Genomic DNA, 12,789 nt, shown 5'->3' with positions numbered 1-12,789 from the left:
TGAGGCCCTCCCTAACCTGCATATTAAAGTCTGACAAACACTGGACCAGACTATCAGTTGCCTTCCTTTATTGAATAAGATTAGAACATGATGTCAAGATTTAAGAGGGTAAGCATTTTATTCATTTGCAGATGAACAGCAGAGTGTGTATATAAGGCCACATTCCAAGATACAGTGTATTCATTGACAATTACATCAAGTTACATACATAGGATCTGGGGTTTTTTTTGTTTTCTCTTTTTTGTGTTTTGTTTTGTTTTGTTTTGTTTTGTTTTGTTTTGTTTTGTTTTGTTTTGTTTTGTTTGGCTGAGGAGGACAAAATCTCATGTTGTCCAGACTGGTTTCTACTTCACTAATGTAGCTGAAGCTGGCTTTGAACTCCTGATCTTTCTACCTCTATCTCCCAAGTATTGAGATTGCTAGTACGTGTCACTCTGTCTGGCTATAAAACCTCTTAAGTGGTTATGATGTGATTTAGCACTTCTACTCCTAGATATAGAGCTAGAAAAATTAAAAGCACTTCAAAGGTAAATGTGCTTAGCAGCAGCATTATTCACAGTCACCACAAGTGGAAACAGCTCAAATGGACAAACAAAATGAAGCATATCTATAATGTATTGTTCAGCTTAATTAGGAAAGTCATGCTGGTTGCTGGTAGATGATACCTAACAGATGAAGTTTGAAACTATTCCAAGTAAAAAAGGGAAGTTACAAACATCACGAATTATACGATTTTGCTTATATAAAATGTCTGAAATAGGTAAATACTAGAAACAGAAGGTAGATTAATGTTTAACATGGAGGGAAGGGAAAGAAGGCTAGTGACTGCTTCACGGATAAAAGGTTTCATTTGAGAGCCTTAAAATTATTCATAACTTGGTTATGATTATGAATATACTAAAATCAATGAGCTGGACATTTAAAGGGGGAGATTAAATAATATGCTGATTTTACCTCAACAATAACCCTAAATTCATAGCCAGTAGGAAGTATCCTCATTCTTAGAAGGAGAAATGTTTCATGGATTCCTCAGATTTGCTCAGAAAGTTCAGTATACAGATATACTCACCTCTTTTATTCATTATGATGAGAGACTATACAACAATATCCACCAAGGGGGAAAAATGAATGACAAAGTCTAGGAAAGACAAGGCACAAGCTTCCAGTCTCTCTAGTAATTACCCAGGATGTGTTTACTGAAATGAGTTAAGACAAGGGGTGTTTATTAGATATTTGAACACTTTCTGAACACATCTGAACACTTTCTTCTGAATAGTGTATACTCTTAACCCATGGCCATGTCTTTTTTTTTTCTTTTCGTTTTTTCGGAGCTGGGGACCGAACCCAGGGCCTTGCACTTGCTAGGCAAGCGCTGTACCACTGAGCTAAATCCCCAACCCCCCATGGCCATGTCTTAAACCAGTGGGACACCACACAACAAGATAAGGCTAAGGCCAGCCTGTGGCATTGATCTTAAATGTAACCTTTAGGTAACGTGAGCTTAAAAGTAGAATTGAATACCACTAATCTTAAAAGTCTGTCTTAAGCAGCCATGTTACTTCCTTGTTCCTTCTGAATCTTTTTTCACCTGACCCAGCCCAGCTCTGACCAGTAAGTTGAAGCTTTCTTGACCACCTTCAATTCAGGTCTGAGGCAATGATATAATGTTAAAGACATGTACAAATATCATTCTTGAGGGTTCATGGCTTCCTATGGAAAATGAGAAGGTGAGGACTTCAGGGCACTTGGAGCAGGGGATTTCTTTGATCAAGAGACTCACTCCCCCATATGAACTCCTACTGTAGTTTTCCAGCACTGTAGTTGTCCCAGGGTGCTTAGAACAGTGGTAGTAATTCATTTCGGTCTGTGATTCCAGAAAGACTGCCTGAGGCTATCATTCCCAAAGTCCCCTTCTGTTGGTGACACTGGCCTATCTACCTGGTGAATGTGGATAGTATATCAGTGTGCTGTAATGGCAGTATACCAAAAAATGGCCATCACAGTTAGCTCAGTAACACTGTTATGTACAGTCGAGACCTAGAAATCTGTGTGTACCATAGCTTGCAAAGGCATTGTGGGAAGTTTTCTGTAGAAGAGAACTTCTTAGAGTAATTCTGAAAAATAAAGATTACAAATTTCTTTGTGACACTGCCCCCCATGCCACTATAAGCAGACTTTTGTTTTTCTTGTATTCTATTCAGCATCCAAAACTTGATTTCTCAATTATTCACTACACTTGCAGAAGCCTCTTTTTAAACAGAGTATCTTTAGGGGTGCAAGCGGAAGAGGAGAAGAAAATATAGAAAAATGTAAATCATATCAATCAGAAAGATATATCATGTTGAGAGATTATTCAGAATCAAATTCTAAATTTTCAAAGAACGTATCTTAGATACATGTACTAGGAAAAGGTAAAGTAAGTAGAGTCAGGCCATAGCCCATTGTTATAAACCACAGCTGCTTTTAAAAATCACACAGAAGGCAGTAATGGTGCACTTTGACAGCCTTTTGCAAAGAATATCCATAGGCTCTGCATCAGAATTACAGCATTGAAGAGCAGCATTGGAGACCTGTCCTGCGGACATTTGTACGTAATCCAGGTGTTTCAGCAGTATTCAGGATGTTTCACAGGCTAGGGAGAAAGAGGGATGTATTTGCAACAGTCTCTGTTTGAATTTTAAAATTCCAGTGTATATCTCTTCTGGAAATCTCTTCTTTTTAGGTCTTTTCAGTCTCAATTTTTAAACGAAAATTATAGTGTTAAAAAACAAAACAAAACATTAGTTTGAAACTTGTTCTAGTTTCAGGACTTAGTTCCAACCCACCCACTGATGACAAAAACAAGAAAAGGTTGGTTTCCCCCCCACATTTCCACGGAAGGAGAAAACTAAAACCACTCCCTGACTGATTTTTTTTAACCTCAGTTTAGGTACAGTAGCCAAAAGTAGCCAAGGAATCCCGTGGAGACAACACTCTTGGAGTTGGAGTAGTTATCTTCAAATTCTGTAGACAACTTTTCACCTCTCACAACAGAATATCTTGGCTGTTTCATACCGTGACTAACAACACTTTGGTTCACTCCTTCCCCATTTCCCCAAACATTGATTTTTATTTATTTTTATGAGTCATTGTAGCAATCCCCACCTCTGAAGTCAATTTTTCTAGGGCCCCCAAAAACACCAGGGTTTGGTGATTCACCAGTAGAACTCAGAGGACTCATAGCTCCTGGCTATGATTCATTATAGTAACGAGATACCCAACCAAGTTAGCAAAGGGAAGAGTGCATGAAAAATACAGAGGAAAGTGGGTCTACATTTCCAAGGATCTCCTAGAAGAGTCATGCAGGATATGCTTCATATGACAACATAGTGTTGCCAACTGAGAAAGCACCCTAAAGATTTAGTGCCTGGGGTTTTTAACAGGAACTAGTCATGTAGGCATTCTCTATCAAGCAAATATCCGAACTTCACATACTTAGATCTAATCTATATACAGTAGGAAAATCATAATATTTTTAGGTGTGGATTACACCTTACATTTTTAAAGGAGTAAGTTCTTTTCAACTCATGATTCTCCTACCTTTTCCATTTGGGCTTCCCTTATTTCCTGGTTATTGTACTGTAACTCTCTAGTATTCCATGCCTGTCCTTGTGTAGCTCTCAGGAGCCCTCTCAAATCGTCATACAAGTCCTCTCCAACCCGGACCACTGAGAAAAAGAAGAATACACTTTTATCTGGTGTGGGAGATGCTGGGAAGGGAGCCATGACTGGAGGAGAGCCTTCACAGGTAAGTTTAAATGTTCTCCCTCACTCTCTACTTTGCCTGACAGTGTGATTGTTTCTACCATCGACCTGGGGTCTCTCTTTTGTCCATCTCTCTCCAAGGGCTGTTCAAAAGATGCATTTGCTTTAAGTTTTTACCAAACTTTGGAAAATTACCAAGTGCTTTTGTATTTCCCTAAACCTTAATGCCTTGTAGCAGATTCTTAATGAGATTGTTGTGATAACACAGCCTTGCTTCCAGGGGACAAGAGTCAAAAGGAGTGTTGCAGGGAACATTGCGCTTCCTCCGGCTATTTGGTTTTAGGACTTTTGCCTCTTATACAACCAAAACTGAGGTTCTAGGTTAAACTTCATTCACAATAGCCTATGAATGTTTTTATGTCATATGGACAGTTAGTGACATGACTCTTAAGCAGGTACCTCAATTTTATGTATTTATTAAGAAATTGTATACACCATATTATTTGTGTTATCATTTGCTACACAGTAAAGTGCCCTAAACCTTGGAAGATTAAGTTAAAAAATATGTCTTCATTCCTAAGTTCCTTGGGTTTGAATTGAAGGTAGCAATTAAAAGCTTGGTAGTTTTGGTACAGGATTTCTAGAGAATTTTGTCAGAATGCTGGCCAGGGCTATGTCATCTGAAGGCCTGACTGGGCCTCTTGTGAGAATTTCATTCCAGGGCTACTGAAGAAGGGACCGCCTCAGTTCCTCATTCCACAAGCTTCCACAAACCTACTTGTGAGAACAAAATGGCTGACTTCTCTCAGAGCAAACAATCCAAGGGACAGGTTATATGTACAAAGCTATAATGCTTTTAATCCCCAACTTCTGAGTTAAGCCTCATGCAGGTCATTAAAAGCAAGTCACCCAGATCCGTTATTCAATACAAAGGGAGCTGAGCGACACCTCAGTTGACGGAATCAGTGCATGTAATCAATTGTGTTGATTATGTATCAATTACTAATACATAAAATTTATGTTAAAACTATTACAATACTATCGAACCTTTTAGCCTTATTCATTATTTATTATTTTTATTATTTGTAGTCTTGGAGAGAAAATCCAGGAACTTACATGTTACATGAGTAGCCTACCACTATCTTCCATCCTTAGCACTGTTAAATACTTTGTAAAAACAAAAAATTTATTTTTATCAAATTCATGTTTGCCCCTAGATAGTTAAAATAGGAACTGGTATTTCTGATTCTTAGATTTTTCTGTAAGGTAGGCTATTTGTGGAAGAAAGTTGCCATTTCTGGTGACCAAATGAGGCCTTGTTACAGAAAAGTGTAGTAAAGAAAGAGGGTGAGGCTATTTCTGCAGGCCAGTCAGGGATGCCCATTCCTTTCTGCCAAGAGAGGTAAGGGGGAAGTAGAAAGATGTGTCTGTTGCACTCTACATTATACCATGTAAGCCTCAGAGTTTACGACTCAGCATAATTTTTTTAAAGATTTATTTATTTATTTTATGTGAGTACACTGTTGCTGTCTTCAGACACACCAGAAGGGGGCATCAGATCTTATTACAGGTGGTTGTGAGCCACCGTGTGGTTGCTGGGATTGAACTCAGGAGCTCTGGAAGAGCAGTCAGTGCTCTTAACCACTGAGCCATCTCTCCAGCCCCATGTTTTAATTTTTAAAATTATAATTGCATCATTTCCATCTTGTCTTTCCTCCCTCCAAGCCTTCCCATATACTTCTCACTCTCGTTCAAAATCATGATTTCTTTTTTACAATAATTATTGTTTTTATTGTTTTATTATTGTTTTTTTTACAATAATTATTGTGTGTGTATATACATATGAATATACATCATATATATTCATACATATGAATATATACTAGTAATTCTTAAATACATAACCAAGTATGGGAAGCCCTCTTTTGAGTTGTTACTCAGGGTTGTCCAAAAGACACCCAAAACATAGGCTACTGCTCTTTGCCTTAGTTGCCCTCAGAGGTGTCAGGTTAGTCCCTATTGCTGAAAATACCATGCACTTTAGACACAGGACCCAAAGACTGGCTGAGCTACAAGTGTATGTTTTTGTATTCTTTCCAGTTCCTATATGTTTAGGGCCAGTATGTGGTTATGCTGTTTGTTACCTCTTGGTAAGATAACAAAATGAAGGGCAGAGGATCTCCATGTTGAAGCACAAATTGTTGTTCCAACTTGATGACCTAAATATAATGATTTCATGCTATCATAAATCTCATTCATATTACATGGAGCATTAGGCCTTTGTATTGATTCCTCTGTAAGAAAACTGTGTCACTCTGACCTGGGGTAGTTTTTCAAATTATAGAAGAAGTACCAGTCGTGAGCTGTGGCTATCGTATTCTTTGTCTCTTGCAGATGGAGAAAGTGAAGAAGGGACGAGGGGCAACTTCTGTTTCTTCTGGGGGTCTTGGGTCCCCACTGAGAAGATGCGAGCCTCCTGAAAACATTTCCAAGAGGTCATCTTCTCCTGTGAAATCCAAGTAAGCAATATTTCCCTTGTCAGAACTCTGATGGTTAACAGTCAAACTTAGTTTGGTTCTGTCCAACATTGTGGCTTCTGCTCTCACAAAAGCATGACCAACAAAATGGGTGAGCAAGACAAATACCTACCTTTGAGGTATGTGCTACATGCTTATGTATCTTCTGGATAAATGAAGGACCATTTATAAGTTCATTGCTTGGTAACATATATACGATTCATATTTACCAAAATTATATGTTCATCATTTTCTCTTTAAATTCTTCAATTCTATTTTTCTCTTCTTTATTCCCTCTGGAATAATCCTTTTTCTTTTGGTGAACCATGTCTAGCTCTAGATTGAAGTGATTTCTTTGTGTGTGGGCATCTGCTCACTGTCTCTCATTATTGGAGCTTAACAATTTGCAGACTATCTCCAAAACAAAGTTCTCATGGCCTTGAACTGATCTTTCTGCCTCTGCTTCTACAGTGCTGAGATAATAGTTATATGTTCCCACACAACACAACATTTTCAAATAAAACACTTCATTTTTATTATAGATAGATAAACAAGAACAGTATAAGTAAAAAAACAATTATGATCATTGTCCTGTACTCAACAAGGACAATATAAATAAAAAACAGATTTATAATCATTGTCCCAAGTTACTAAAAAATTGTACCAACAGTAATTGACAACAGTGATTCAGTTGAAGGGTCAATAAGATGACTTGCTAAAGGTGCTTACCATAAAAGTCTGGCTACCTGAGTTTGATCCTTGGAACTCATCTAAAAGTGGAAGGAGTTGTCCCCTAACCACTACACATGTCCCATTGCACACAACACTCTTCATGTACATACACATAGTAATAATAAATAAGTGATTTAGTAACAACTTAATCCAGGAGTGCAGAGGTATAGTGGTACTCAGAAGTTTTTCTATGCAGAGTTATATAAGATCATCTTCATGCAAGTATATAATGTCCTTTGAGCAGCATATATCCCTCAATGTAACATTTGAGTGGAGACCTACCTATATGAAGTGAGGGTCAGGCCTCAGTTGGAGCCTTGTTCATCTGAAGCTTGTTCTTATTGTGTCAGCATTTTATGTTCAATTGGTGGGCTTCTTCAAAACTACTTTGAGGTTGGAGATTGTCTTTTATTATTTTTCTTGTTTTTTAAAGATTTATTTATTTATTTCATATATGTGAGTACAATGTCACTGTCTTCAAACACAGCATTAGAGGGCATCAGATCCCATTACCATTGGTTACTGGGAATTGAACTCAGGATCACTGGAAGAGCAGTCAGTGTTCTTTTTTTTTTTTCTCCAAACGTACTTTTAATGGATTATCACATTATATCCTTTCTAAAGGCACTTTTAAAACTCAATAAATGACTGCTTACCACAGAGCACAATACAATCCCTTATAAGTTAAGCTGTTCTCGTGAATCACTTGTAATTACTGGGCATTCTCAAGCCCAGGGGATGTATAACTATATTATTGTATCTCCGTGATTTTTATGAAGTCAAGACAAGGAAACAAATCACTGTAACTGAATTAATCTCCTCACCAGAACTCATAATAATCAGAGAAAAACCTTGCCATAAACAAAAATATCCATTGTTAGTAAATCATCAGGTCTGTTCCTAACTGTTCCCTGAATTATTTGATCCCAAAAGACAAAGAGAGAAAGGAGCTGAGAGGAAGAGGGAGAGAGGGGAAGAGAAAAGGTGGCAGAGGAGAAGAAACTGGAGAGGGGGGAAGGACAGAGACAGGAAAGGGAGGAGAGGAGGAATCTATTTTCCAGGGCTGATGTAGTGTCCGGAAGCAACAGTGTCTTCTCTTCCGGGTGCGGGGGTCTTTGGTATGAACGCAAGGCACTGAGGCGTATGATCCTGCAGACTTCAAGGGAAAGCATGTCTTTGTGCCTTTTCAAATCCCAGTCTACCAGCTCACAGCCCTTTCTCCATCATTAAGAGGCCTCCTTACTTCACTCTCATTGGCATCCGTGCTCTTCTCACCTCTGACCGCTTCAACTTACAAGAACCCCGTGATTACCCTAGACCTCACCACAAAGACCAGGATCATTGACCTATTTTTTTTTTCCGGAGCTGGGGACCGAACCCAGGGCCTTGCGCTTCCTAGGTAAGCGCTCTACCACTGAGCTAAATCCCCAGCCCCCAATTGACCTATTTTTTTTTTTGAGAAGCCAACTTGCTAACCTCTTCACAGCCCCTGTGGCCATGTTAAGTAGCAGTGGGGTCGATGGGTTCACTGGTAAACATAGACTTCTGTTTTTAGCAAGTTGGAAAGGAAAAGGGCCTTCAAACTGAATGAAAGGGGTATTTCAGTTGGAACCGCAGAACCACTTGGCTAACCAATAACCTTCAAGCCTCACTGGAGGGGCTCCTAGATCCACCCTCTTCAGAACACATGAGGAACTTGTCATCCGATGTTTCTCACCCAAAGATATGTGTCAGGGTAATAAGACCATCTCTGAGTTCTCAGCTGTGTCAGCACTCCTGGAAGACCAGCTCTCCCCCAGCAGGATCTGGCAAGGTGGAGATTTCAATTCTGTTGCAGACTTTAGAGTCTCTTGTGTCCCAGGCTCCATGGATTTGTAGCTCATTCAGGCTGTCCATCTGGGGAGCAAACAGCATGTACTCCTTGATGAGAAACTCCGGCCAACCGACCAGCTAGACGAGATAAAATTGACCTAGATCACCTGGATTCAAATCGTCCTTCTTGTCTGTCTCTATCTTCCTCTCCGCAGTCAGTGTTCTTAACTGCTGAGCCATCTCTCCAGCCCATCTTTCTTTTTCTTATAAAGAAATACATTTAATTGGGCTGGCTTACAATTTCAGAGTTTTAGTCCATTATCATCATAGCAGGAAACATGGAAGAGGCATGGTACTTGAGAGTTATACATCTTGATCTGAGGGCATAGAATGACCAAAGAATACCTTAAAGCCTATCTGACACATTTCCTCCAACAAGGCCACACCCACTCCAATTAGACCACACCTCCTAATAATACCATCCCTATGTGTCAGTCATTCAAACACATAAGTCTATGGGGCCCATACCTACCTGTTCAAAGCACCACAGACATCAACATGGCCCCCTGGTCATAGTCCAGACCAGGGATAACCACCTGCTCTTTGGTGATATCAGACCTGCTGCTGCAGGGCCTTGCACCCTGATATGGCCCTTGGTGGCAGCACAGGCTAGGACCATACCTTGGCCTTAGGGTGACATTGTTGGTTACTCTCATGATGCCGTTCCTCACTATCTTGGAGTCTTCAGTTCTGCCTGTCATTATTGTGCACACATCCTTTTTTAACATCCTAATTGCTACCCAGGATTCCAGTCCCCTCTGAAATCAGAGTTCGTCCCTCATCCACCCTGGCCCATCAAGTCTTTGCCGGGTTAGGTGCATCCTCTCCCACTGAGGCCAGACAACAATGCAGCCTTGTTAGGGAATGGATTCCCCAGACAGGCAACAGCTTTAGGGACAGTCTTCATTCCAGTTGTTGGGGGACCTGCATGGAGTCTGAGCTGTACATCTGCTACATATGAGTGCAGAGGCCTAGGTACAGCCTGAGTATGTTATTTAGTTGGTGGCTAAGTTTCTGAGAACACCCAAAGTCCTAGGTTAGTTTGCTCTGTTGGTCTTCCTGTGGGGTTCCTGTCCCCACTAGGGCCTTTAATTCTTCCCTACTCCTCTACAAGAGTCCCCAACCTCCATCCAATGTTTAGATGTGGATATCTGAATCTGTTTCAGTCAGCTGCTGGGTGGAACCTCTCAGAGAACAGCCATGGTAGGCTTCTGTCTGCAATCATAACCAGAGTATCATTAATAGTGTCAAGGACTGGTGCTTACCCAAGGGATGAGTCTCAAGTTGGGCTAGTTATTGATTGGCCATTCCCTCAGTCTCTGTTCCAACCCCCATCCCTGAATCTCTTTTAGAGATTTATTTAGATTTATTTAGAATACATTTTGGGTTGAAAGTTTTTTGGGTGGGTTGGTGTCCCCATCCCTCCCCTGAGAGTTCTGCCTGACTACAGGAGGTGGCCTCTTCAGAATACTTGGGGCATTGTCTTTATTTATTATTGTATGACAGATGCTCGGTATGTGTCTCTCTTAGTTCATTAGGACTACTTGGAACTAGGAATGTTTCACATTTTATAGTTGCTCAGGCTTGGGGATGCTTGCACAGACTTTATTGGTTAGGCATCCTTGATCTGACAGATTGAAGTCTGAAAATTTCTAAGCAGTAGCATGATACTTAAAAAGATTTGGAGTATGGAGCATTTCAGATTTCAAAACTTCCTATTAAGAATGACTAACCTAAAAATAAGCAAGGGAAAAAGGGAGAAAAAAGAATGCTTAAATTTGGTCTAAAGAGAAACAAGAGTTTCTGGTTTTAAAATGTTCAGAAAAGCCAGACTATAATCGTAGCATTTAAGAGGCTGAGGTAGAGGGATCATATAAATTTATAGGCTAGCCTAAGCCAGCATAGGCTACATATTGAAACCTCTCTTTCCCAAGTAAATAAAAATAAAATACCCAGAAAAATAGGTTCCTACTAGTTGAAAATTAGTGAATGAAACACCCGGGCATGGTCCAGTCTAGAGAATCATGAGGGCTTATATGCAGTGAACATAAATTAATTAAAACTAAATCAAAACTATACAGTAAAGAAACGTTGGTCACAACTGCCTGTAACCACATGTAGATCTCAGGAATGTCATAGTGAATGGGAAAGCAAGTTACAGAAGAATGTTGATAATAGATTCCATGTACTTTTAGTTCCCAGATTACTACCTAAACAACATTCTTCAAAATTAAATGTTGTGAAATGAATTTTTATGACATACTGGACTCTTTGAATGAGGCAAGATGGGGATCAGACAAGGAAGTAACACATGGGAATTTTCTTTTCTTTTAGATAATTGAACAAATAAAACATGGGTTCACTTCTTTTTACTGGGAGCTTTGTTAAAGTTATAGTTGGCGGTGTAAAGGCCTGTTACAAATTAATTGTAGGATTTATCTTATTTCTCCATTGACTTCATCAGTACATTTTCTGACAATATTGGACCAAGTTGTCATTGAGTAGAGCATTGTTCAACTTCCATGTATATGTGGACTTTCTGTCATTATTGTTGTTATTGAAGACCAGTCTTAGTGCATGGTGATCTGATAGGATGCATGGGAGAGCATTTCTATCTTCCTGTATCTGTTAAGGCCTATTTTGTGACTGATTATATGGTCAGTTTTGGAGAAAGTACCATGAGGTGCTGAGAAGAAGGTATATCCTTTTGTTTTAGGATGAAATGTTCTATAAATATCTGTTAAGTCCATTTGGCTCATGACTTCTCTTTGTCTGTCTACGTCTCTGTTTAGTTTCTGTTTCCATGATCTGTCCTTTGATGAGAGTGAGGTGTTGAAATCTCCTATTAGTATTGTGTGAGGTGCATTGTGTAAATTGAATTTTAATAAGGTTTCTTTTATGAATGTGGGTGCCCTTGCATTTGGAGCATAGATATTTAGGATTGAGAGTTCATCTTGGTGGATTTTTCCTTTGATGAATATGAAGTGTCCTTCCTTATCTTTTTTTGGTGACTTTTGGTTGAAAGTAGATTTTATTCGATATTAGAATGACTACTCCACCTTGTTTCTTTGGACCATTTGCTTGGAAAGTTGTTATCCAGCCTTTCACTCTGAGGTAGTGTCTGTCTTTGTTTCTGAGTTGTGTTTCCTGTAGGCAGCAAAATGCTGGGTCCTCTTTCTGTATACAGTCTGTCAGTCTATGTCTTTTTATTGGGGAATTGAGTCCATTGATGTTAAGAGCTATTAAGAAATAGTAATTACTACTTCCTTTTATTTTCACTGTTAAAGGCAGAGTTATGTTTGTGTGTCTCTCTTCTTTTAGTTTTGTTGCAAGGAGAGTACTTTCTTGCTTTTTCTAGGGTGTAGTTTCCCTCCTTGTATTGGAATTTTCCATGTATTATCCTTCGTAGGGCTGGATTTGTAGAAAGATATTGTGTAAATTTGGTTTTATCATGAAATACCTTGGTTTCTCCATCTGTGTTAATTGAGAGTTTTGCTGGATATAGTAGCCTGGGCTGGCATTTGTGTTCTCTTAGGTCTTCATGACATCTGCCCAGGATCTTCTGGCTTTCATAGTCTCTGGTGAGAAGTCTGGTGTAACTCTGATAGATCTGCCTTTATATGTTACTTGACCTTTTTCCCTTACTGCTTTTAATATTCTTTCTTTATTTTGTGCATTTGGTGTTTTGACTATTATGTGACGGGAGGAGTTTCTTTTCTGGTCCAATCTATTTCGAGTTCTGTAGGCTTCTTGTATGTTTATGGGCATCTCTTTATTTAGGTTAGGGAAGTTTTCTTCTATGATTTTGTTGAAGATACTTACTGGTCCTTTGAGCTGGGAGTCTTCACTCTCTTCTATACCTATTATCCTTAGGTTTGATCTTCTCATTGAGTCCTGGATTTCCTGTATGTTTTGGACCAGTAGC

General features: G+C 39.3%; 1 protein-coding gene across 6 annotated transcripts in view; it reads left to right on the top strand.

The window, feature by feature from the left end:
* The window catches only part of Map7d2 (MAP7 domain containing 2), a 114,691-nt gene that overhangs the window by 69,299 nt on the left and 32,603 nt on the right, over positions 1 to 12,789 (top strand). For all 6 annotated transcript variants that reach the window (NM_001289778.2, XM_087600187.1, XM_087600186.1 and 3 more), the window contains 2 exon segments: positions 3,657 to 3,787; positions 6,139 to 6,263. In NM_001289778.2, coding sequence (NP_001276707.1) covers positions 3,657 to 3,787; positions 6,139 to 6,263 — 256 coding nt within the window.

Source organism: Rattus norvegicus, chromosome X, assembly GCF_021556685.1.
Source record: "Rattus norvegicus strain SHRSP/BbbUtx chromosome X, alternate assembly SHRSP_T2T, whole genome shotgun sequence".
NCBI lineage: Eukaryota > Metazoa > Chordata > Mammalia > Rodentia > Muridae > Rattus > Rattus norvegicus.
Note: the sequence above shows the minus strand (reverse complement) of the source record. Positions and strands in the feature narration are given on the sequence as shown.